This window comes from Nerophis ophidion, linkage group LG17, assembly GCF_033978795.1.
Source record: "Nerophis ophidion isolate RoL-2023_Sa linkage group LG17, RoL_Noph_v1.0, whole genome shotgun sequence".
Lineage (NCBI taxonomy): Eukaryota > Metazoa > Chordata > Actinopteri > Syngnathiformes > Syngnathidae > Nerophis > Nerophis ophidion.
In genome coordinates, this window is record NC_084627.1 from 29,696,782 (window position 1) to 29,724,368 (window position 27,587).

The 27,587-nt window shown below is 44.6% G+C and overlaps 1 protein-coding gene across 1 annotated transcript; it reads right to left on the bottom strand.

The window, feature by feature from the left end:
- Positions 1-263: 263 nt before the first annotated feature.
- dusp4 (dual specificity phosphatase 4) lies at positions 264-19,529 on the bottom strand. Its single transcript, XM_061876738.1, has 4 exons — positions 18,953-19,529; positions 17,341-17,468; positions 10,425-10,644; positions 264-1,721 (listed from the first exon to the last, which is right to left on the bottom strand). Exons 1-4 carry the CDS (start codon positions 19,320-19,322, stop codon positions 1,333-1,335), a joined length of 1,107 nt encoding a protein of 368 aa, XP_061732722.1. The 5' UTR covers positions 19,323-19,529; the 3' UTR covers positions 264-1,332.
- Positions 19,530-27,587: the final 8,058 nt, after the last annotated feature.

Consider the following 27,587-nt stretch of genomic DNA (forward strand, 5'->3'; position numbering starts at 1 on the left):
TAGTTTTTTGTCTTCTGGCTGGATCTCACTCTCCAGCTCTTCTTCCATATTTCACAACAAAAAGTCTGTTGTACGCATGAAGAAAACCCATCGCAAATGAAAAATACAGTATTGCATCACTTCAAAGTGCTACAGAAATAGGTGTGAACACATTTTGCAACCCTTTGTAAGAGTGAAGGGATAAAGAAGAGCTCAGTTTAAAGAGACTACACTTCTGGTGTTGGCTTCTTCAAAGGGTTAGAAGTTCAGTATTGCAGGGAGTCGTGTGTGTGTGTGTGTGTGTGTGTGTGTGTGTGTGTGTGTGTGTGTGTGTGTGTGTGTGTGTGTGTGTGTGTGTGTGTGTGTGTGTGTGTGTGTGTGTGTGTGTGTGTGTGTGCATGACAGACCTTCCATACAGAAAAATAATAGGAATGCATTCAAGGGAACATCAAGCCAGCAGTTGCATGTTTGCATTTAGTAATGTTTTAAAAAAGCAACACGCTGAGTTTGTCCAGAATGCTATATTTATGTTGATGATTTGCACACATGTCAATGGTCCAAGGAAAAGGAAGAGATAATTTGCTGTAATTCCTAAATGGTAAAATAAATATTTACTCTGCATGTTAATTGTTGTATTCAAACATGAGAGTGATGAAGCAGAATAAAGGGTGAACAAAATGCATGATGTGGCCGTCAAAGAAAGACTGGATTTCCTTTTCTCCACCTCGTTTGATTTGTGCTGCCTGGTCAGTGGAGAGAGGGAGATGAAGATCTGAGAGGAAGAGGAGGATGTGGAGGAGGAAGAGGCGGCGGAGATGAGAAGCAGTGATGAGATGAAGAGGAGGAACATTAAAGGGCAAGATGAGAGGAAGGTCTGTTTGTTTTTATGTGCGAGAGACAGAGGAGAGAGAGATAGAGAGAGAGCGGAAGAGGACAGACAGGAAACTCCAGGCAGCAGAGCACCTGTCACTGAGGAGGCCCCTGCTTTATATGGCACCCTCCCCCACCATAACACACACACACACACCATCCGTCTCCTTTGTGTGGCAGCAGGAGGAGCGCCAAAGGAGGAAGGAGCGGGTGCTTAAAATTCCTGCTTCCTTCCTGCGTCCATCTCTTCTCCTTCAAGACCGGTGGTCTCCATGGCAACAGAGCCTGTCTTCATACTGAGCTTATTCACTTGTTAGTCATGAGTGTGTCGTGCTGCCTCAAGTCCAGCACACACACACACACAAACTCCTTTAAAGTCTATTTTTGGTCAGTCACTGGAAGGAGGAGCTGTTTTGTAAGGGTTTAGGTCGTGACCTCTGACCCCTCAGCCCTGGAAGTACATAGTGCGTCTGTGCTCAGCTATCAGCAGCCGGGTGACGTGGTGATGGGGTTGTGGTGCAGGTAGGCAGTGTTCACCACCGACACCGGGAAGTTGAAGATGAACGGCGAGGTGGGCGTCGGCGTCGCCGAAGCGGTGCCCGCGGATGACTTGGGTCCTAGCAAAGGGCTGGCTGTGGCGGCGGCCTCCGCGGCGCACGAGGTGGCCAGCAGCTGCGACTCAAACTGTAGCAGCTGGCCCATGAAGCTGAAGTTGGGCGAGATGATGCTGCGGCGCCGACGCACAAACTCGAAGGCTTCCTCTAGACGCACGCGCTTCCTCTTCATCAGGTAGGCCAGGCAGATGGTGGCCGAGCGAGAGATGCCCGCCTGGCAGTGGACCAGAACCCTGCCGCTGGAGTCACGCACCGAGTCTGAGCACAGAGACGGGTCAAAGGTCAGATAGTGTTTTTTGCAAGGATGTCACAACATGGAGGGCAAACTAACTCAAGAAGTGCCAAAACAAAAATAAGAAGACATCAAATAAATAAATAAAAAACAGCAAATATGTAAGAATTTTTTTTAGGCCCCTGGTAGATTGTTGTACACAAACATTTGAATAACAAAAACATTGAAATAACACTAACAATAATATACAGTAAAAGTCACAGACTAATTTACATTCAGTTAATCCAAGGAGAGCTCAAAAGCCAGGTGTTACCTGCTGAAAAGATTTATTCTGCGACTCCTATTTTGTTAGCGCAGTCAGACAGGATGTACCACACAGCGAGGCCGGAAGTTTGCGTTTCACTTTTCTGGCGCATTTGACAATGGCGTGCAGATAGATGCAAATGTAACAAACACAATCAATTATAATAATGAGTGTTTCAATCAGAGATTTACGTTGCATGATCATAACGTGACTATGTCGCTGTTCTGGCGAGATATGCAGAAGTAATTGTGTTTAGGAGGAGTACAATCGTTCCACAAAATAACGCTATATTTTTGTATTTTGTCATTTAATATACATTTTTCACACTACAAACTATGAACCAATCTAATGTAGGAATTATCGGGTAATGGTTTCATATGAAGATGTCGAAAAGGAAGTGCCGCAAAGGGAGGTAAGTGTGGGCGTCTGTCTTGCCATGGCTTCTAAAACTGTATATCTTCATGTGATCTATCACTGAAAGGCTCCAGAGAAGCGGGTGATGTCAAATATTATCCTGGTAAATCCCTCACTGTCTTTTGTTCCGTGTGTTCGGACGGCTTGTTGTTACTAGCTAACGTTAGCATAGCTGCTGCCGAAGCATCACGCGCAATACAACAGAGGGATTGATTGTATTGATCCATCCATCCATCCATCCATCATCTTCCGCTTATCCGAGGTCGGGTCGCGGGGGCAGCAGCCTAAGCAGGGAAGCCCAGACTTCCCTATCTCCAGCCACTTCGTCTAGCTCTTCCCGGGGGATCCCGAGGCGTTCCCAGGCCAGCCGGGAGACATAGTCTTCCCAACGTGTCCTGGGTCTTCCCCGTGGCCTCCTACCAGCTGGACGTGCCCTAAACACCTCCCTAGGGAGGCGTTCGGGTGGCATCCTGACCAGATGCCCGAACCACCTCATCTAGCTCCTCTCGATGTGAAGGAGCAGCGGCTTTACTTTGAGTTCCTCCCGGATGGCAGAGCTTCTCACCCTATCTCTAAGGGAGAGCCCCGCCACCCGGCGGAGGAAACTCATTTCGGCCGCTTGTACCCGTGATCTTATCCTTTCGGTCATGACCCAAAGCTCATGACCATAGGTGAGGATGGGAACGTATATCGACCGGTAAATTGAGAGCTTTGCCTTCCGGCTCAGGTCCTTCTTCACCACAACGGATCGATACAACGTCCGCATTACTGAAGACGCCGCACCGATCCGCCTGTCGATCTCACGATCCACTCTTCCCCCACTTGTGAACAAGACTCCTAGGTACTTGAACTCCTCCACTTGGGGCAGGGTCTCCTCCCCAACCCGGAGATGGCATTCCACCCTTTCCCGGGCGAGAACCATGGACTCGGACTTGGAGGTGCTGATTCTCATTCCGGTCGCTTCACACTCGGCTGCGAACCGATCCAGTGGGAGCTGAAGATCCCGGTCAGATGAAGACATCAGGACTACATCATCTGCAAAAAGCAGAGACCTAATCCTGTGGCCACCAAACCGGATCCCCTCAACGCCTTGGCTGCGCCTAGAAATTCTGTCCATAAAAGTTATGAACAGAATCGGTGACAAAGGACAGCCTTGGCGCAGTCCAACCCTCACTGGAAACGTGTCCGACTTACTGCCAGCAATGCGGACCAAGCTCTGACACTGATCGTACAGGGAGCGGACTGCCACAATAAGACAGTCCGGTACCCCATACTCTCTGAGCACTCCCCACAGGACTCCCCGAGGGACACGGTCGAATGCCTTCTCCAAGTCCACAAAGCACATGTAGACTGGTTGGGCAAACTCCCATGCACCCTCAAGAACCCTGCCGAGAGTATAGAGCTGGTCCACAGTTCCACGACCAGGACGAAAACCACACTGTTCCTCCTGAATCCGAGGTTCGACTATCCGGCGAAGCCTCCTCTCCAGTACACCTGAATAAACCTTACCGGGAAGGCTGAGGAGTGTGATCCCACGATAGTTGGAACACACCCTCCGGTCCCCCTTCTTAAAGAGAGGGACCACCACCCCGGTCTGCCAATCCAGAGGTACCGCCCCCGATGTCCACGCGATGCTGCAGAGTCTTGTCAACCAAGACAGCCCCACAGCATCCAGAGCCTTAAGGAACTCCGGACGGATCTCATCCACCCCCGGGGCCTTGCCGCTGAGGAGCTTTTTAACTACCTCAGCGACCTCAGCCCCAGAAATAGGAGAGTCCACTGCAGCTTCCCCAGGCACCGCTTCCTCAAAGGAAGACTTGTTGGTGGGATTGAGGAGGTCTTTGAAGTATTCCCTCCACCGATCCACAACATCCACAGTCGAAGTCAGCAAAACACCATCCACACCATACACGGTGTTGATAGTGCACTGCTTCCCCTTCCTGAGGCGGCGTATGGTGGTCCAGAATCGCTTCGAAGCCGTCCGGAAGTCGTTTTCCATGGCTTCCCCGAACTCTTCCCATGTCCGAGTTTTTGCCTCCGCGACCGCTAAAGCTGCACACCGCTTGGCCCGTCGGTACCCGTCCACTGCATCCGGAGTTCTATGAGCCAAAAGAACCCGATAGGACTCCTTCTTCAGCTTGACGGCATCCCTCACTGCTGGTGTCCACCAACGGGTTCTGGGATTACCGCCACGACAGGCACCAACAACCTTGCGGCCACAGCTCCAATCAGCCGCCTCGACAATAGAGGTTCGGAACATGGTCCACTCGGACTCAATGTCCCGCACCTCCCTCGTGACATGTTCAAAGTTCTCCCGGAGGTGTGAATTGAAACTCTCTCTGACAGGAGCCTCTGCCAGACGTTCCCAGCAGACCCTCACAATGCGTTTGGGCCTGCCAGGTCTGTCTGGCATCCTCCCCCACCATCGCAGCCAACTCACCACCAGGTGGTGATCGGTAGAAAGCTCCGCCCCTCTCTTCACCCGAGTGTCCAAAACATAAGGCCGCAAATCCGATGACACAACTACAAAGTCGATCATGGAACTGCGGCCTAGGGTGTCCTGGTGCCAAGTGCACATATGGACACCCTTATGTTTGAACATGGTGTTTGTTATGGACAATCCGTGACGAGCACAAAAGTCCAATAACAAAACACCACTCGGGTTTAGATCCGGGCGACCATTCTTCCCAATCACGCCTCTCCAGGTTTCACTGTCGTTGCCAACATGAGCGTTGAAGTCCCCCAGTAGGACAAGGGAATCACCTGGGGGAGCACTTTCCAGTACTCCCTCGAGTGTGCCCAAAAAGGGTGGGTATTCTGAACTGCTGTTTGGTGCGTAAGCACAAACAACAGTCAGGACCCAACCCCCCACCCGAAGGCGAAGGGAAGCTACCCTCTCGTCCACTGGGTTGAACTCAAACGTGCAGGCTTTGAGCCAGGGGGCAATGAGAATTGCCACCCCAGCCCGTCGCCTCTCACTGCCGGCAACGCCAGAGTGGAAGAGGGTCCAGTCCCTCTCGAGAGAACTGGTTCCAGAGCCCTTGCTGTGCGTCGAGGTGAGTCCGACTATATCCAGCCGGAACTTCTCTACCTCGCGGACTAGCTCAGGCTCCTTCCCCCCCAGTGAGGTGACGTTCCACGTCCCAAGAGCTAGCTTCTGTAGCCGAGGAAACGACCGCCAAGTGCCCTGCCTTCGGCTGCCGCCCAGCTCACAATGCACCCGACCTCTATGGCCCCTCCTATGAGTGGTGAGCCCATTGGAGGGATGACCCACGTTGCCTCTTCGGGCTGTGCCCGGCCGGGCCCCATGGGGACAGGCCCGGCCACCAGGCGCTCGCCATCGTGCCCCAACTCCGGGCCTGGCTCCAGAGCGGGGCCCCGGTGACCCGTGTCCGGGCGAGGGAAATCTGAGTTCATTTTGTTGTAATTCCATAGAAGTCTTTGAGCTGTTCTTTGTCTGATCACTCACCTAGGACCTGTTTGTCTTGGGAGACCCTACCAGGGGGCATGAAAGCCCCCAGACAACATGGGACACGCAAACTCCTCTACCACGGTAAGGTAGCAGCTCAGAGAGGAGCTTGTATTGATCCATCATCAATAAAATCAATTGTTTTACCAAGCACTAACCCTGACTGAAGATGACACAGGATTTTAATAAAATGCTACATAGATGGCATGAGCTATTTCTTATTGAAATATAATTGATGTTTAGTTGTGTTGGCATGTCAATTATATTTCAAAGTTCATATTAGCGGATACAAACTAAAACAATTAACATTGAAATCAGATTGATTCAGTGATCTGACATTGATAATTCAGTGTCAATTTAACATGCTTTCAATGTTTATTGGCTATCTGGTGATAGCCTAGCATCTGTTAGTTTCCTGTTCACCAGTATTTTCCACGGAGGGACAAAGACTGTAACACATTGGACACTTGGTAGACAAAAGATTGTGTGTTTGTAGCAGCCAAGCGTTTCACACACACACACACACACACACACACACACACACACACACACACACACACACACACACACACACACACACACACTTTTCTGTATATATTTGAATCATCTGGCTGCCCTTTGCACACTTCCTGGTTTTTGCCATTTATGTCTTTCCCCCTGTGTTTACACATCCCTCATAATTGGTTACAGCCAATATGCCCATTTAGATAATACTCTGATTAAAAGTGTTTACAGAAAACTCCATCTCCCCTGACAGCATCCGTTGGCATCGCTGGCTGCCCGCTCACATTTCATACCTGCCTGCATGATATGAAAATCCCCAAATTGAATAGTGAGCTGGCTTCATTTGCTCTTCCATGCTAATTAATTGCATGTAAAATGTATTCTCCAGGCATGTTTCCATTGAATCCTATGAAAGATTGGGATTCTGATTCTAGCTATCTTCACAACACCGTCTGTTCACCCGGTAACAGTGGATGAGTCACTATCTGCTCCCTAAGCAGCTAACTATGACACACACACACACACACACACACACACACACACACACACACACACACACACACACACACACACACACACACACACACACGCAAACTGCAAAGCCTCATGTCATACTTATGCAAAGCTCATATACAGTACACACCAATGTGTATGCTATGGCAGTGTTTTTAAACCTTTTTTGAGCCAGGCACATTTTTTGCGTTGAAAAAATGCGGAGGCACACCACCAGCAGAAATCATTAAACATTGAAACTCAGTTGAAAGGCGTTGTCGCAATTGTTGGATATGACTTTAAAGCATAAACCAATATAGCTCTTGTCTCAAAGTAGGTGTACTGTCACCACCTGTCACATCACAACCTGACTTATGTTGAGTTTTTTGCTGTTTTCCTGTGTGTAGTGTTTTAGTTCTTCTCTTGCGCTCCTACTTTGGTGTTTTTTTCTCTTTTTTTGGTATTTTTCTGTAGCAGTTTCATGTCGTCCTTTGAGCGATATTTCCCGCATCGGCTTTGTTTTAGCAATCAAGAATATTTCGGTTGTTTTTATCCTTCTTTGTGGGGACATTGTGGATTGTCATGTCATGTTCGGATGTACTTTGTGTACGCCGTCTTTGCTCCACAGTAAGTCTTTGCTGTCATCCAGCATTCTGTTTGTGTTTACTTTTTAGCAAGTTCAGTTTTACAAAATGTGCAAATATTATAGAGGAGAGCCTTAACACCTTTTTCACCAGCATAGCCACAACACTGTCCCACCACTCTGGTCGCTTTGGTGTAAAACACATTAAAGCCTACTACAGAAAGCTAGGAGTAATCAATAACAATTTCAAATTAGAAATAGTCTCAGCTGACAAGGTGCTTAAAAAATTGAGCGTGCTCCACCTAAACAAGGCCACTGGCCTTGACAATATCACCTCCAGACTCCTCAGGGACTCTGCCACCACCATTGCCCCAATCATAACACACATAATAAAATCTCTCAATCAAACAAGGCAAAGTACCACAATATTTCAAGATAGCCAGAGTAACTCCCCTTTTAAAAAAGAAAGCAAATTAGAACCTGGTAACTACTGACCAATTTCTATTCTCAGTTCCATTTTGAAAGTAATGGAAACAATAGTTTATGAACAGGTCAATAGTTAACTTGCTACTAAAAAACTAATGTATAAATTCCAATCCAGAACTAACCACTCCACTGATACGTGCCTTCTCTATCTGACCGACCACACCAAAGTGAATTATATTTATATAGTGAAGTGAATTATATTTATATAGCGCTTTTTCCTCAAGTGACTCAAAGCGCTTGACATAGTGAAACCCAATATCTAAGTTACAATTAAACCAGTGTGGGTGGCACTGGGAGCAGGTGGGTAAAGTGTCTTGCCCAAGGACACAACGGCATTGACTCGGATGGCAGAAGCGGGGATCGAACCTGCAACCCTCAAGTTGCTGGCACGGCCACTCTATCAACTGAGCTATACCACCCCAAACATGAGGTGGACGCAGGCAAATACTGCGGCATGGTCATGCTGGACATTCAGAAGGCCTTTGACACCGTTAATCACGCTATACTGTTGGATAAGCTCAGAGCAATCAGATTCGATAAAACCTCATTGAGCTGGATGCAATCTTACTTGGAGGGGAGGAAACAGGTGGTAGAGGTGAACGGCACCGTGTCCCCCCGGCCCCTCAGTAAGCTGGGGAGTCCCCCAAGGCAGTAAACTAGGACCTTTACTGTTCCTAATATACGTATACGACATGCCATCAGCATGCCACTGTGAATTGTTCCTGTTTGCGGATGACTCGGCCCTGCTGGACAAGGACAAGTCACAGGTGGAAAAAATCCTCAGTGCTGAAGTATTTGCACCTGGCTTGCTGACAACAAGCTATCCATACACTTAGGTAAAACGGTATCCATCTTATTTGGGTCCCAAATCAACCTTAAGAAAGTCAGTGACTTCACTATAAAAGTGGGTGACATTGTTATCACCAGGAAAGATGAGGTCACCTACCTAGGTTCCGTACTAGAGGCTAATCTTTACTGTGATAAGATGGCAACCAAAGTAATCAAATAGGTCAACCAACGAAACAAGATTTCTCTACAGAATCTTCTCTCTGGTCAACAAAAGCACCTTGAAGATTTTAGCGGGAACTCTCATTCAACCCTTTTTTGATTATGCTTGCACCTCCTGGTACCCCAGCACCTCCAAAACCCTTAAATTCAAACTCCACACATCCCAGAACAAGCTTGTCAGGTTACTTTTAGACCTCCACCCCAGATCACATCTCACTCCTACCCACTTCTCCAAAGTGGGCTGGCTCAGGGTGGAGGACAGAGTAAAACAACTTGCACTGAGCCTAGTCTATAAAATCTGCTACAATTACATGTCAAACCACTTCCATAATGTAAATGACCGCCATAACCACAACACCAGAGGGAGCTCCACAAACCACGTCAAACCCAGGTTCCGATCTAACAAAGGTCTTAACTCATTCTCTTTCTATGCCACATCAATGTGGAATGCACTCCCAACAGGTGTAAAAGAAAGTGCATCTCTAGCCTTCTTCAAAACCGCACTAAAAGAACACCTCCAGGCAGCTACAACCTTTGACTAACACCCTCCCCCCCTCCTTGGATTGTAAATAATCAAATGTAAGAAATCAAATGTAAATAATCAAATGTATATACTTGTTCTTATGCGTTCTGAACTCACTATGTTCACTGCTCGCTGTAAATATCCTACCAAGTCAGACCTACACTGTTTCAATGTGATTTCAACCAAACCAAGCTGTTGTGTCCTTGCCAAGACACTTTACCCACCTGCTCCCAGTGCCACCCACACTGCTTTAAATGTAACTTAGATACTGGGTTTCACTACGTAAAGCGCTTTGAGTCACTAGAGAAAAAGCGCGATATAAATATAATTCACTTAACTAACCACGCCCCCATTGCCACTGCTATTTTACCAATCTATGGGAGGGCGGGTGGGATGGCTGCTAATGCTGCCCTGCTTTGTTTGGTATTTAATTTTGTTACATTTTGTGTTACGGTTCTGGGACAAAGGAGCTACTTTCTGATTCCTTGTGCCACATGTATCCCATTTCTCGCCCCCAAATGAAAGTGCACTCTATCCTACTGTTTCTGAGAGTCCATTTGTCTTTCACAATGTGTTGAAATGTCCATCACTACGCTACACTTCTCGAAGTGACGTTAAATGAGATTACACCAGTGCCTCTTAAAGAGTGGTGTGGTGTGATGCCAGGGGGGATTGGGAGAGTGGGAGTTTGATCTCTGGAAACATGTTTTCTTTGTAGCTTAGAGGAGAAATACCAATGTGTTATTTTCTTCAAAGTGGAACTGCTCCCAATAGTCCCAATCATTTTTTTAAAATGCATTCTAAATGTTATTTTATCAAACGCATTGTACATTGTTATTGCGACATATATTGATATCGTATTATTGGCCCAGCTCTACGCAACAAGAAATCTCGGACTTAAAAATGGTGTCAAAAATATACACAACAAACACACGGTCTTACTTACCGATGAACTCGATGGCCTCCAGAAACCAGCAGCTGATGTCTTCTTTGTGGTTGTCTTCCACAGGAATACATTTGTACTGGTACGCGTTCTCGAAGTGGTTGGGACAGTCAGACGACACGTTGAGCAGCGCCGAGATTCCAATGCCATCCAGGACTTCCTTTTTGGAGGCGTGAAGGGCACTGCCCAGGTAGAGGAATGGGAGGATCTCAACAGGTCCGCCCTGGACAAGATAGAATTATGAGTCTTTTTTTCTAATATAATTTTTTCCATAAAAAACCTCAAGAGGTAGGATTGATCCAGGGCTCCCCCTGGGGGTCAAAACTATCACTTTTAGAAGAATCACTAGCAAACACAGGAAAACAGCCTCCGTGCTACAAACAAAGACCTGTGTGTGTATTTGTGCGGCTGACTCTAGCACAGCAGTGAGACCACTTAAATATTTGTCTAATCAGGTTAGTGTTGGCAGCTGTGCAACTCAAGTAAAGGTCACCGGGGTACATGAGATGGATGGTCACGCATAGTGGAAATATGTCAGCATGTTTTCAATGCTGCCTTTGCAGAAAATATCTTAATTATACGGATGGACCTAGTCGGTTCCGCTCATAAGGACTATGTCTGTTATGTTAAAAGCAGTAAACAAATGTCTCTGCTTGTTAAAAAAAAGTTTAATTATGGACTAGGCTTGGGCGGTATGGCCTTTTATTAAAATCTCAATATTTTTAGGCCATATCGCAATACACAATTTATATCTCAATATTGTGCCTTAGCCTTGAATGAACACTGGATGCATATAATCACAGCAGTATGATGATTTTATGTCTACATTAAAACATTCTTCTTCATACTGCATTAATATATGCTACTTTTAAACTTTCATGCAGAGAGGGAAATCACAACTAAGTAAATTTCTCAAAAGTGTATTTATTAAACAGTTATTAAGCAGTCGAAGCAAATTCCATCTTTCAAAACAGAAAGTGCAAGATCGTCAAAACTATTAGTGCACTTTTGTGCATGATGTCACTAAGACAACACTAAATTAAAGTGCACTTTTTGTACAGAACGCCAATACGATAGTTTAAAACAAATAAAGTGCACTTTTGTGCATGATGTCACACAAGATATTTCAATAACTGTTAAATAAAAATTAGCTGCATAATAGGAAATCAAACAGTGTATGTCATTCGCTATGTGGTAGGTTACTGCAGACGTTATATCCTTCTGTTTTCAACTATTTTTTTCATACGGTGTTGATCTGGAAATGGTTGCTTGGGCATTTTGTTGGCGTGGCACCGGCCGGAGATGTTGACATGTGAAGTTTCAAGCACTCTTCATTATCTAGCGGGTGACTTTTCAAATGATGCTACTTTTTGTAGCAACGCCTTTGGCCTATTATTGTTGTTTGTTCAAAATCTTGCCGCGTGAAGCCGAACTACCGCCAGACGATGTTTTTCTTGGGAATTAATTCTTCCTTCAGTTTGTTACCAGATTCGCACCGCTCCGCTAACATTACAGCTAACGTTACCCATGCCACTACCTGTCTGCTTGGTGAGGGCGTATGACATTGCACGCGTGACAGCATGTGACGTATGTAAGAAGGTGCGCTTGTCTGTGAGAAGGAGAGACAAGAAAGAGAGAGGAACGCCTGTAGTGTAATACCCGCAGCTAAAAGCAACTGCATGAGAATGTATACTCGAACATCACGATATATTCATTTTCTATATCGCACAGAGACAAATCCGCGATATATCGAGTATATTCAATATATCGCCCAGCCCTATTATGGACTATACTTAGCTAATTGCAATACAATACTATACTGCAGTAACTACAACAAGCTTTCTTTAAAAGACAATATTTGATTATTTTACTCTGCACCGTAGCTATACTTTATGTAGGGGTTAAATTCATCCCAATATATTTTTTTAAAAGTGTGAATGATAAAGGTAATGAAAATTCACGAGTAGCAGGACAATGTGACTTTAACCAGTCCGAAATGGTCAAATATAGTACTGTATAAACAGACAAATACCTTACGATACAAGCTATCTCTCAGCTAATTGTTTTGCTTTTTTTGCATCCACTAGGTGGCGTAGCAAATGTCACAGTGAACCATGTAAAACATCTCTTCTTACTTGCTAGAACTAACTAGCGAGTACAGTCAAAGATTAGACAGAGATCAGCCAGAGAACAACACAACTTTTGTTTTCCAATCATGAGGAGAATGACCGGGCTGAGAAGAAATGGATGATATTCATTGAATTTAATAAAAAAATAATCAAAATCATGCTCGAGGTGAAACAGTTGGAGCAGAATGAGTCGATAACGCCAGCCAAGAACGTTAAAAAAATATCTCAACAGCGGACTCTTATCCTTGAACATATGGAGAGGCTGCTGATGGTGTGTTTGACAGCTAAGCAGCTAAAAGGAAATACCATGATTAGCCACTCTCAAATTCTGAACATTATTATCACATTACTTCCAAAAACTACTGTAGTTCATAGTAACATTCTATTGTAATAATTTTCAAATTTTCATGGAATCAGTAAATATTTTTGGTACATTAGATGGAATTTTTACAAAGAGGAAAAAATTCCAAATTTAAAATTAGGTAAAAATTCCATCTAATTTACCGAACATATTGTATGATTACAAGAACATTTGAAAAGTATAAGAATAAAACATAATTAACCTTTTTTGAAAGAATTCCATTGTAATATTTTATATAACATTTCTTACCTTAAAGTAGTGTTTTTATTTTTTTAAAACAAAGTTACGTGTTAAAATTTTGCAAGGGCCAAACGCCAATAAATTGATTTCAATTATTTTTATTGGGCGATGCTGTTTTTCTTACACATTTTGTGACTACAAAAACATTTGAATTGAGAAATTGGCTGTAATCAGCTAGCAAATTTTGTAAGTCACATCTACAAAAAAACAATTCAACAGTTTTAAAGCCACTCTCGGTTGTAGCGGAAGAGTTTGTTTCCTGTTTGTTGGATCAGTGTTTTTTATTGACGAGGGCTGTGTCCGTTTTTCTCACTGCTGACGAACTCGCCCCGACAGAGGCAGGAAGTGATCAATACCGCTAAGAGATGTAATGTGAGGAGGAGGAGGTGGGTGGGGGTGGGGTGGGGGTGGGGGGGGAGAACTCGCTCATCTAGTCCACGGTTTGCACGCCGCCACAGGAAGTGTAGAAGTGCACCTGACAGCGTGGCCATGATGACTATCTTTTTTTTTTTTTTTAAATGCACAGAGGCCCGATTGTCTCGACGAGTTCCGCTTGTGTTCCAGGGGAAATGAAGCAGCGTCGCATGTGACTTGGAGGGTTGCATGAAATTGGCACAGACAAACAAAATAAGGCCACGGGGGTCACAGGAAGTGACAGAAGCGAGGGGAAAAAGTGGCCAGCCGGGCCAGTAATTTCATAAGAACAACACCTCAGCAGAACAACAACAACTAGAAGATGCTTCTCTGCAGCTTGGAAGATTTTTCCTGTGAGGTTTACATTCCTAGACTGGATGGACACATTCACTTGGAATGAATAAGGAAAAGCAAACAGTTGAGATGCCCTTGAGCCAGGCAAACAGCTAACAGCTGCCGCTGTGTTTGAACTCAATTCAACTGCCGCTTCGAGAACGCAAATGGATTGTTTGTTCAAGTTCTGGTAGATGTTAATCACATGCGTAAATATCCTTTTTCATTCACATTAAAAACACAAAAAGCTCATATTTGGTTGACAGTTGGTAGTTTAAATACAAGTTTAAAAACTTAGTTCAAACTAACCCATAGTTGGCAAAAGGCCAAAGGCCAAAGGAGAAAAAAATTACATTTTGCACTTCTGCTTGAATTTGGATAAGTGGGGCAGTGGCCAACTAGATCCAGCAGATAGAGCTGCAATCAAAAAAGTGTATTGTATTTGGCAGTTAGCCCACACGTTTTAAGACCTGGTTGCATTTATCATACTCTGTATTTTGTTGCATTCAGCCGGCCTTACTTTGCAATTGCTTAATTTTTGAAGCCTGGATTATTCCTGTGAGGAGACACAACGTAAACACTCTCTCCTCCCCCAGCAAATATTTTGCGTAGCATGACGTACACCTCCAAGTAGTCCACCCTAAAGGCTTGGTCAGCAATATTTTCCTCTGCTTCCCGCCTCTGCCAACATCTTCTCTGATTTCGGAACAACATTTGCAATAAAAATGATTGCATCAATTAGTCCCGGCTGCAGTAACACGCCTTTCACCCTTTGTTTAAGTACAACAAGGGAAGCTAAAAAAGTGGATGAGAGTTGACGTCACGTCATGACTCAACCCTGCAAGAGCTATTACTGCAGGATTGTCCAAAGTGCGGCCCGTGGTACAAATAAAAAAAGATGATTGGAAACATAAACAAAAAGCACAATGTAACAAGAACAAGACGACATCTTGATAAAAATAACCAACAACACACACACACACACATATAAATATATATTAGGGGTGGGCAAATTAATGCGTTAATTACGCGTTAACTCATCAATCTATTAACGCCGACAATTATTTTATCGCACATCTGCGTATGTTGTTTACATGCTTTTATTTTGTTAACGCCTTTTCTTAACAAGATGGCATCTCCCGGATGTACTTCGGCGTCGAGGGGCTCTTGGTAAAGATCGAACATTTGGCAAAAATACCGGACAATTCTGCAAATTTCATGGCTGGCTTACAGCGTGGTCACTTCGGGATCACTTACGACCGCCAGACAATTCTGAATGTGGATAGATCGGGCCGTTTTGGACTGAATGACGCGTGCTTGCTAGACCGGCTAGCTAGCATGGGAATACTTTGCCGGCTACATCCAGCGGCTTGTGAAGCAGCGGAGTATTTGTGTTGTCTGTCTATTTATGAATAATGCAGACAAGGAGTGTTGGCTGAGTTCTTAACGTTTGCTTTCAGAACGTGAATGTCACAACAAAAATATGCCGTCATGGCGACACAACCTATACCGGGCTACCGCGCATGCTCGTCACTCCTGTTGCATGCTGGGTAGGGTAGTTCTTTATTTCCCTGGCTCATAACATCACAAATAGTACCATGTATATGCGTTCAGTTTATCAAAGCACCAAGCAAACAATCGGAAAATTCCCATCATATCAATTCCTAGATATGGTCATAATTATTTTAAGTGCACTACGCAGAATAAATACAACATTATTAATATTGCTACTACGGATAATTTGATCAAAAATTCCCTAAAACAGCCCACTACCTATAATATAGGTTTTTTAAACATAAGATCCCTGATAAAAAATATGTTTCAGCTGTTACCTCAGAAATTGCCTGTTCAGATGTTATGATTCAAATTGTGTTTGCACAACATATGTTTTGGCGCTTTTGTTCATCCATCCCATCCATTTTCTACCGCTTATTCCCTTTTGGGGTCGCGGGGGGCGCTGGCGCCTATCTCAGCTACAATCGGGCGGAAGGTGGGGTACACCCTGGACAAGTCGCCACCTCATCGCAGGGCCAACACAGATAGACAGACAACATTCACACTCACATTCACACACTAGGGCCAATTTTAGTGTTGCCAATCAACCTATCCCCAGGTGCATGTCTTTGGAAGTGGGAGGAAGCCGGAGTACCCGGAGGGAACCCACGCATTCACGGGGAGAACATGCAAACTCCACACAGGAAGATCCCGAGCCTGGATTTGAACCCAGGACTGCAGGACCTTCGTAGTGCTTTTGTTCATGTGGGAGAATATTCCAATAAAGGTGCACTACACACTACTTTTGAATTCATTATTGGGCTTTGCGGTGGCAGAGGGGTTAGTGAATCTGCCTCACAATACGAAGGTCCTGCAGTCCTGGGTTCAAATCCAGGCTCATGTTCTCCCCGTGAATGCGTGGGTTCCCTCCGGGTACTCCGGCTTCCTCCCACCTCCAAAGACATGCACCTGGGGATAGGTTGATTGGCAACACTAAATTGGCCCTAGTGTGTGAATGTGAGTGTGAATGTTGTCTGTCTATCTGTGTTGGCCCTGCGATGAGGTGGCGACTTGTCCAGGGTGTACCCCACCTTCCGCCCGATTGTAGCTGAGATAGGCGCCAGCGCCCCCCCGCAACCCCAAAAGGGAATAAGCGGTAGAAAATGGATGGATATTGGGCTTTGTGTATACAATGCAGTTAATCGCGATTCATCGGAGAAATAGTGCGATTAACTTCGATTAAAATTTTTAATCGATGCCCAGCCCTAATATATATATATATATATCCATCCATCCATCCATTTTCTACCGCTTATTCCCTTTTGGGGTCGCGAGGGGCGCTGGCGCCTATCTCAGCTACAATCGGGTGGAAGGCGGGGTACACCCTGGACAAGTCGCCACCTCATCGCAGGGCCAACACAGATAGACAGACAACATTCACACTCACATTCACACACTAGGGCCAATTTAGTGTTGCCAATCAACCTATCCCCAGGTGCATGTCTTTGGAAGTGGGAGGAAGCCGGAGTACCCGGAGGGAACCCACGCATTCACGGGGAGAACATGCAAACTCCACACAGAAAGATCCCGAGCCTGGATTTGAACCCAGGACTGCGGGACCTTCGTATTGTGAGGCAGACGCACTAACCCCTCTGCCACCGTGAAGCCCTATATATATATATATATATACATACATATATATATATATATATATATATATATATATACATATATGTGTATATATATATATATATATATATTTTTTTTTTTTTTTTTTTTTTTACCTTGTTTAGGAAACTCAAATCTTATATTAATATCCTGGCTCTACAGAGCATCATCTGATACAGTAATTTATGTATGTTGTGTTACTATGATATTTACCCACAGTGTCAGCATCTCTCAGGGAAATGCAATTTCTAGTTGAAAGTAACAGCTCTGGGCCTTTTACCTGGTCGTGGTGCGGCGTTCCACAGGAAGAGCATGACGATTCCACACTGGACTGGCTCGTGAGCGGGGGCAAGGATTTGGTCTTCAAACAAAACTCGGGGTACTCGGCGAAAAACTTGTCATAGCCACCTGAAAACAAGACATTGAACAGGTTAATCACACAAGTGGCTTCATGGAGCGTAACACACAATTTATGTCGACACACTACACAAACAGGAGTTTAGAAATAAAAATAAATAAATAATACTTCTTACTGACTTTTTAATAATTCTCTTTACTTCCGAAAGAGACCTCTGTACCCGAAGGATCACACACACACATTTAGTACACAATTCCATGCTTAAAGGCCACAGTCTTAAATATAGCACACTATACTGTAGAATGGCATCCTTCCATTTTCTACCACTTGTCCTTTTCGGGGTCGCGGTGGTGCTGGAGCCTATCTCAGCTGCATCCGGGTGGAAGGCAGAGTACACCCTGGACAAGTCGCTACCTCATCACAGGGCCAACACAGATAGACAGACAACATTCATACTCACATTCACACACTAGTGTTGCCAATCAACCTATCCTCAGGTGCATGTCTTTGGAGGGGGCAGGAAGCCGGGAGGCTCATAAATCAAAGGCTGATCTTACATGTTTGTTGTGGACCCGAAAAACAGACAGTGTGTCTGTGTGTTAGTGCTTCCTGCATGCAAGTCTCTCTGGCTTTGTGGTGCATCAACGCAACGGCATTACATCATGCCCTGAGCTCACGCTATGACATCCACCCACTGTCTGTGCGTGAATGATGCCAGTGTGTGTGTTTACGTGGATTATAACATATATATATATATATATATATATATATATATATATATATATATATATATATTTAAAAAAGACAAACCCCAGCATGCAAAAATACAAATGAGCAGCTTCACGAGCAATATTAAACAATCTGGGGTGTGAATATGACAAACATTTGTTTTTTTTTTAAAACATGTACACTATCCATCCCTCAAACCATTTTTCCTACCGCTTGTCCCTTTATCCCATAGAATATTACTTTACCTAAATTGTGTTCAAAAATGAAATTATGTTTTTTTTAATACATTCAGCAAAATTATACATATTGAATATGTTAACATCCATCCATTTTTCCTACCGCTTGTCCCTTTATCCCATAGAATATTACTTTACCTAAATTGTGTTCAAACATGAAATGATGTTTTTTTAATACATTCAGCAAAATTATACATATTGAATATGTTACCATTACATTTCATTGAGCATTTCATATCATATCTGATTTTATAACACAAATATGACATCTCCATTTGTTAATCAGTTCCAGAAGTATTTACAAAAATTATCATGTATCTGAACATAAATGAAGTGAAATAGAATAGAATACAAAAATAATACATCAATATGAGATCACAACAGATGGCATCGTTAGAGGTGTAATAATTTCACAACATTAAACACTAACTATGACGAAGGAATAGTTTTTAATTAAATATTGGGAGAAGGGACATTTTTTTGTTATGTGTCAATTGCAGCCCTCCTAGAAGTAAGTATAAATTAGGTGTAACAACAATCATGCATTATTTCATAGAAAGGTTCCTCACCTTTAAGAAAGTAGATGTTAGTGGAGGTTGAGTCCCTGCACAGCGCGTGGAGCACGAGGCTCAGCGTGCTGTCCTCCTTCACCGTGTCCGTGTCCGGCGTCCTCTCGTCGTACAGCACGACGGCAGAGTACATCCCGCAGCGGAAGTGGGCCCGGACTTCATCATCGCCGGCTAGGAGCTGATCCAGGCTGAGCACAGATCCCTTGGCCCTGCGGCGGACGATCGTGTTGCAGCGGGCGTTGACGGCCCCTCGGATGTGTCCCGCGCTGAAGGCGAGGAATGAGCGGCAGTCGAGCACCAAGCACCGGGCGCCGTCCTTCTTCAGGAGCCGCTTGAGCACCGTACAGTCCATCTCGCACAGATCTTCCATAGCGCGTCGCTGGTGTCGGTCTTCTTCTGCGGACTTGAGGCTTGCTGTGGCTTCACGTCTCTTGTGTATGCTGGCGGATTCCCGCCTCCCGCCCCCAACGCTGCTGCGCCGCTGCTCTATGCGCGCATCTCGCCTCCCGTGGAGCTCATTGTTACCGCAACCTCTTCGTTTCTCTCACTCTGTGTTTCTCTCCACGATTGTTTCTCCTCTTTTCCTTTTTTTATGAATGAGGAGCCTGGCGTCACGGCGGAGGTGACGTCATTCAGCGTCTCCAATCACAGGGCGGGCAATCTCGCGCCCCTTCCTCCCCTGCTGTCCATTCATAAAGACGCAGCACATCAATGTGTGAACGCCGTGGTTGGAGAATGATTGTATACTGTGGACTGTCAACAACCTGTTTCTTTAAAAGAAACACAAATATATTTGCAATTCACACTGGCAAAAATTGACCTTAAACGCCACTTTTTCACCACAACAGAACATCCTCACCTATGGTCATGAGCAAGGGCGCCGCTAGGGATTTTGGGCCCCATGAAAAGAATCTTTACAGGGCCCCCAACACAGGGGCAACATTTTTCGATGCTTTTTTACCAGAGGTGGGTAGTAACGCGCTACATTTACTCCGTTACATTTACTTGAGTAACTTTTGGGATAAATTGTACTTCTACGAGTAGTTTTTATGCAACATACTTTTACTTTTACTTAAGTATATTTATAGAGAAGAAACGCTATTTTTACTCCGTTCCATTTATCTACATTAAGTTCGCTACTTGCTACTTTTTTTTTATCGATCTATTAATGTTTGTTTTGGTTAATGACAGAGCTTCAAAGTAGAATCTACGCATGCTTGCGTTTCACCAATCACATGCAGTCACTGGTGACGTTGGACCAATCAAACAGAGCAAGGCGGTCACATGACCATGATACTTAAAACACGACTTAAACATGTTGACAAACTTATTCGGGTGTTACCATTTAGTGGTCAATTGTACGGAATATGTACTGTACTGTGCAATCTACTAATAAAAGTTTCAATCAATCAATCAAAAGTGTAAAGGAAAAAAGACACTTTTTATTTCAACCGTACTTCCCGCCCTAAGCCTAAAGACTGATCGCACAGTTCCTGTCTTCACAATAAAAGCGCCGCTCCATCGCGCCTGCGTTAACAAAATAAGAGTCTCCGAAAGCCAGCGCAAACAAGCTAGCAAGCTACGGAGTTTGCCGCCAATGTATTTCTTGTAAAGTGTATAAAAACGAATATGGAAGCTGGACAGATTGGATGCCAAAAACCAACAACTTTCATGTGGTATTAGACAGAAAAGAGGAACTTTTTTTCTCCTCCATTTAAAGACGTGGACGTCTGATTCCAATCAATGGAAGTCATCAGAATCAGGTAATACACCAACTTATATTCTTGTCTTCTTGAACGATAGGAGCTACTCTGAAGTTGATGACTCATTTAACGCAATTGAAGGGAGAGTCATAAATCATCCTCTTTAGTTTGTTACCTTGCCCACCCGCTTTAAAAAAACTTTTTTTTAGGGGTTGTCACGGTGACATCTCTACAAGTCACGTGTGTGTCAGGAAGAAAAGCTCTCGCTTGGTGAGTGGTTCGGCACCACCTTTTCAGAATTTTTTTAATGGGAAGTTCAACACATTTATTCTTATATATATATATATATATATATATATATATATATATATATATATATATATATATATATATATATATATATATATATATGTATTTTATTTACAAATCTTTGCGTTCAGTTTCTTTTCGCTTGTCAGCCATCGTCTCTCTCGCTCGTCTGCTAAGCCTCCATTCATGGTCTCCGGTGCTGCTAATAAAGGAAAAGGTGATTAGATAATTCGTTCCAGCTGAGATATCCGCTCACCTGTTGGCTGCTTCATGGCCGGCCCCTGCACACACCCTGCCCGCAGGAAACGCGTGGAACACGCCCCTCTCCACATGCCTCCACCGCCAGACTCAGGCTGGGCAACCGTCCGGCCGTGCCCACTCCCCTCCACCCCCCTCCAGGAAAATGGAGGGTTGTAATGCAAGGTACCACCGGGTGATCCGCGCATTTGCGTCCTTCATGCGGTGGAGCCACTGGAGAGGTTTGTGGTCCGAGCAGAGACTGAAGGCACGCCTCAACAGGTAATAGCGGAGGGCCCCGACCGCCCACCGGATGGCAAAGCACTCCCTCTCCACCGTGCTGTACCTTTCCTCCCGGTCCGAGAGTTTCCGGCTAATGTAAAACACGGGGCGTTCGACGCTCTTTACCCGGTGGGTCAGCACTGCCTCCAGTCCCCGGCCCGACGCGTCCGCCTGCAGACAGAAAGGGATGTTAAAATTTGGCATGTGCAGCACCGGCTTCTCGCAGAGTGTCTGTTTTTACCTTCTCAAACACCTGCTGGCACTGCTCCATCCACTGGACCAGATCTGGAGCACCCTTACGGGTGAGGTCAGTCCGTGGGCTGGTCAGGTCCGCAAACCGGAGAATAAATCGGCGGTAGTAGCCCGCCAGTCCCAAAAACTGCCTCACCCCTTTTTTCGTCTTGGGGGGGTGGGGGGCCGTCTTGTCGACTTGTGGCCGCAGCCCCCCCCCCCCCCCCCAAGTGGTACCCCATGTACTATAACTCCCATCGACCTACCGCGCACTTCGCCGGGTTGGCGGTGAGCCCCACCCGCCTCAAGGACTCGATTACCGCCCCCACCCGCCGCAGGTGATCTTCCCAACTGCTACTCTGGATGATAACATCATCCAGTTAGGCAGCCATGTAGGCAGGGACGTATGCAGCGTGGGGTCGCAGCACCCGGTCCATGAGGCGCTGGAACGTGGCGGGCGCACCGAACAAACCAAACAGGAGTGTCATGAACTGGTATAAACTTTCTGGAGTGGAGAAGGCCGTTTTTTCCCGGGACTCTGGTGATAAGGGAATCTGCCTATAGCTCTTGGTTAAATCCAGTGTCGTAAAAAAACAATCCAGGAGCTCGTCGACCCGAGGCATTGGGTACGCGTTGAAACGTGATACCTCATTCACCTTGCGGTAATTCACACAGAAGCGCACAGACCCTATCCTGCCAGAACAATAAGGCTGCACCACGCACTGTGGGATTCTTCTATTACCCCCAACTCCAGCATGGTTTTTAATTCTTCCCGAACTACTTTGCGTTTGTGCTCGGGGAGCCTGTATGGCCAAGACCGCACCGTATTTCCTTGGCTGGTCTCAATATAATGTCACACCCGAGTAGCGGAGCTGTAACTCAGCAACCTCCGCTCTCTGAGCCAATGTGAGCTGGTCATCACAGGGAAGAGGAGGGGAAGAGGCGGAGCGCGGGATCTCTGGCCCCAACTCCTCCTCCTCTCTTACTACCGTCACCATGGAAACAGGCACCGCCTCCCTCCATGCTTTCAGTAGGTTTACATGGTAAATTTGTAGGCTTCCACCTCGGTCCGAGCGCCGAACCTCGTAGTCCACATCATTTACTTGCTGTGTGACCTCAAAAGGTCCTTGCCACTTCGCACTTGAGCTGGAAGTTGGGAGTAGTTCAAGTACTTTTTCTCTCGGTGAAAATTATACGTGCGCTTCTGCCGTTGCTGGGCGCGGAGCAAATTTTCACGTGACAAATGCCCCACCTGGTGGAGTTTTGCTCGCAGGTCCATAACGTATTGGATTTAATTTTTACTGCTGCTTGAACCCTCCTCCCAGCTTTCTTTAATTAGGTTCAGTACCCTGCGCGGCTTCCTGCTGTATAACAACTGGAACGGCGCAAAGCCGGTTGAGGTCCCGCATCGCAAACATCAAGGGATCAAGCCATTTATCCCAATTAGGTTTGTCCTCGTGCGTGAACTTACGGATCATGGTTTTCAGCTTTTATTGAACCGTTCCACCAGCACGTCAGTTTGTGGGTGATATACACTGGTGCGGCTCGCTTTCATCCCCAATAACCCGTACAGTTCCTTTAACGTGCGTGACATAAAGGACTTGCCTTGGTCTGTCAGAATCTCTTTCGGGATTCCGACTCGGGAGATGACCTGAAACAATGCTTGTGCTAAACACTAGATGGAGCGGAGGAGCACTGCTTCGGGATAGCGAGTTGCGTAATCCAGTGGTCCCCAACGTACCGGGCCGCAGAAGAATTTTTTATAAATTTTTTTTTTTTTTTAAATAAATAAAAAAAATTAAAAAAAAGTATTTTTTATTTTTTTATTAAATCAACATAAAAAAACACAATATACACTTACAATTAGTGCACCAACCACAAAAACCTCCCCTTTTCATGACAAAAAAAAAAAAAAAGGACTCCCTTGTACTCTTACCGGTACACAGTACGTCTCCCCCTTTGCGTTCAGGTTCTTTCCACTTTTCAGCCGTCGTCTCTCTTGCTCATCTGCTCAGCCTACCTTCATGATCTCCGGCTGAGATATCCACTCACCTGTTGGCTGCTTCATGCTTCCTGCACACACCCCGCCCGCAGGGAACGTGTGGAACACGCCCCTCTCCACAATATATATATATATATATATATATATATATATATATATATATATATATGCACATATATATATATATATATATATACTAAATTGCCAAAAGTATTTGGCCACCAGCCTTGACTCACATATGAACTTGAAGTGCCATCCCATTCTAACCTACAGGGTTTAAGATGATGTCGGTCCACCTTTTGCAGCTATTGCAGCTTCAACTCTCCTGGGAAGGCTGTCCACAAGGTTGCGGAGTGTGTTTATAAGAATTTTCAACCATTCTTCCAAAATTGCATTGGTGAGGTCACACACGGATGTTTGTCGAGAAGGCCTGGTTCTGACTTTTAATTCATCCTAAAGGTGTTCTATCGGGTTCAGGTCAGGACTCTTTGCAGGCCAGTCAAGTTCATCCACACCAGGGTCTGTCATCTATGTCTTTATGGACCTTGATTTGTGCGCTGGTGCACAGTCATGATGGTAGAGGAAGGGGCCTGCTCCAAACTGTTCCCACAAGGTTGGCAGCATGGAATCGTCCAAAATGTTTTGGTATCCCGTAGCATTCAAAGATCCTTTCACGGGAACTAAGGTGCCAAGCCCAACTCCTGAAAAACAACCCCACACCATAATTCCTCCTCCACCAAATTTCATACTCGGCACAATGCAGCCCGAAATGTATCGTTCTCCTGGCAACCTCCCAACCCAGACTTGTTCATCAGATTGGCAGATGGAAACGCGTGATTCATCACTCCAAAAAACGTGACTCCACTGTTCTAGAGTCCAGTGGCGACGTGCTTTACACCACCACATCCAATGCTTTGCATTGGACCTGGTGATGTATGGCTTAGGTTCAGCTGATCGGCCGTGGAAACCTTTTCCATGAAGCTCTCTGCATACTTTTCGTGGGCTAATTGGAAGGTGACATGAAGTTTGGAGCTCTGTAGCAACTGACTGTGCAGAAAGTCGGTGACATCTTTGCACTATGCGCTTCAGCATCCGCTGACCCCTCTCTCTTAGCTTACGTGGCCTACCACTCCGTGGCTGAGTTGCTGTTGTTCCCAAACTCTTCCATTGTCTTATAATAAAGCTGACAGTTCACTTTGGAATATTTAGGAGCGAGGAAATTTCACGACTGAATTTATGCACATGCGGCATCCTACTACAGTTCCAAGATGGAAATCACTGAGCTCCTGAAAGCGACCCATTCTTTCACAAATGTTTGTAGAAACAGTCTCCATGCCTAAGTTCTTGATTTTATACACCTGTGGCCGAGCCAAGTGATTAAGACACCTGATTCTGATCATTTGGATGGGTGGCCAAACACTTTTGGCAATAGAGTGTATATTATATATATATATATATATATATATATATATATATATATATATATATATATATATATATATATAAAAGAATAAGCGGTAGAAAATGGATGGATGGATATATATATATTAGGGCTGGGCAATGATTAAAAATTTTAATCAAAGTTAATCGCACTATTTGTCCGATTAATCACGATTAACTGCATTTTATACGCAAAGCCCAATAATGAATTCAAAAGTAGTGTGTAGTGCACCTTTATTGGAATATTCTCCCACATGAACAAAAGCGCCAAAACATTTGTTGTGCAAACACAATTTAAATCAGTCCTTGTTAAACAGTAGCAGTTAAATAGCATATTTTATGAAAATCAACTCAAAAAATGTAAATACAAACATTTAAGCTTATTGCCACTGCCAGGGTATTTAAGTTATCCTGTTTGTTATGGAAAATAAATATAATCTACATACAAATCTCTGAGCCACAATCATAACATCTGAACAGGCAATTTCTGAGGTAACAGCTGAAACATTTTTTTTTATCAGGGATCTTATGTTTAAAAAAACCTATATTATAGGTAGTGGGCTGTTTTAGGGAATTTTTGATCAAATTATCCGTAGTAGCAATATTAATAATGTTGTGTTTATTCTGCGTAGTGCACTTCGAATAATTATGACCATATCTAGGAATTGATATGATGGGAATTTTCCAATTGTTTGCTTGGTGCTTTGATAAACTGAACGCATCATATACATGGTACTATATTGTGATGTTATGAGCCAGGGGGAAAAAAGAACTACCCTACCCAGCATGCAACAGGAGTGACGAGCATGCGCGGTAGCCCGGTATAGGTTGTGTCGCCATGACGGCATCTTGTATGTTGTGACATGCACGCTCTGAAAGCAAACATTAAGAACTCAGCCAACACTCCTCGTCTGCATTATTCATAAGTAGACAGAGAACACGCTGCTTCACAGGCCGCTGGATGTAGTATTCCCATGCTAGCTAGCCGGTCTAGCAAGCACGCGTCATTCAGTCCAAAATGGCCCGATCTATCCACATTCAGAATTGTCTGGCGGTCGTAAGTGATCCTGGAGTGACCACGCTGTAAGCCAGCCATGAAATTTGCAGAATTGTCCGGTATTTTTGCCAAATGTTCCATGTTTACCAAGAGCCCCTCGAAGCCGAAGCTTATCCGGGCGACGCCATCTTGTTAAGAAAAGGCGTTAACAAAATAAAAGCATGTAAATAACATACGCAAATGTGCGATTAAATAATAATTGATGAGTTAACTTGTAATTAACGCACTAATTTGCCCACTCCTAATATATATATATATAAACCCTGTTTCCATATGAGTTGGGAAATTGTGTTGGATGTAAATATAAACGGAATACAATCATATTCAATTGAATGCACTACAAAGACAAGATATCTGATGTTCAAACTCATAAACTTTTTTTTTTTTTTCCAAATAAGAATTAACTTAGAATTTCATGGCTGCAACACTCGCTAAACTAGTTGGGAGAGGGCATGTTCACCACTGTGTTACATCACATTTTCTTTTAACAACACTCAATAAACGTTTGGGAACTTAGGAAACTAATTGTTGAAGCTTTGAAAGTGGAATTCTTTACCATTTTTGCTTAATGTACAGTTTAAATTGTTCAACATTCCGGGGTCTTGGTGTCTTATTTTACGCTTCATAATTTGCCACACATTTTCGACGGGAGACATGTCAGGACTGCAGGCGGGACAGGAAAGTACCCGCACTATTTTACTTCGAAGCCATGCTGTTGTAACACGTGGCTTGGCATTGTTTTGCTGAAATAAGCAGGGGCGTCCATGATAACGTTGCTTGGATGACAACATATGTTAATCCAAAACCTGTATGGACCATTCAGCATTAATGGTGCCTTCACAGATGTGTAAGTTACCCATGCCTTGGGCACTAATACACCCCCAAACCATCACAGATGCGGGCTTTTGAACTTTGCGCCTGTAACAATGCGGATGATTATTTTCCTCTTTGTTCCGGAGGACACCACGCCCACAGTTTCCAAATCTATTTTGAAACGTGGACTGGTCAAACCCCAGAAAACTTTTCCACTTTGCATCAGTCCATCTTAGATGAGCTCGGGCCCAGCGAAGCCGGCGGCGTTCCTCGGTGTTGTTGATAAATGGCATTTGCTTTGCATAGTAGAATTTTAACTTGCACTTACAGATGTAGTGACCAACTGTAGTTACTGACAGTGGTTTTCTGAAGTGTTCCTGAGCCCATGTGGTGATATCTTTTACACACTGATATCGGTTTTTGATGTAGTACCGCCTCAATGATCAAAGATCCGTAATATCATCGCTTACGTGCAGTGATTTCTCCAGATTCTCTGAACCTTTTGGTAATTTTACGGACCGTAGATGGTAAAATCCCTAAATTCCTTGCCATAGCTCATTG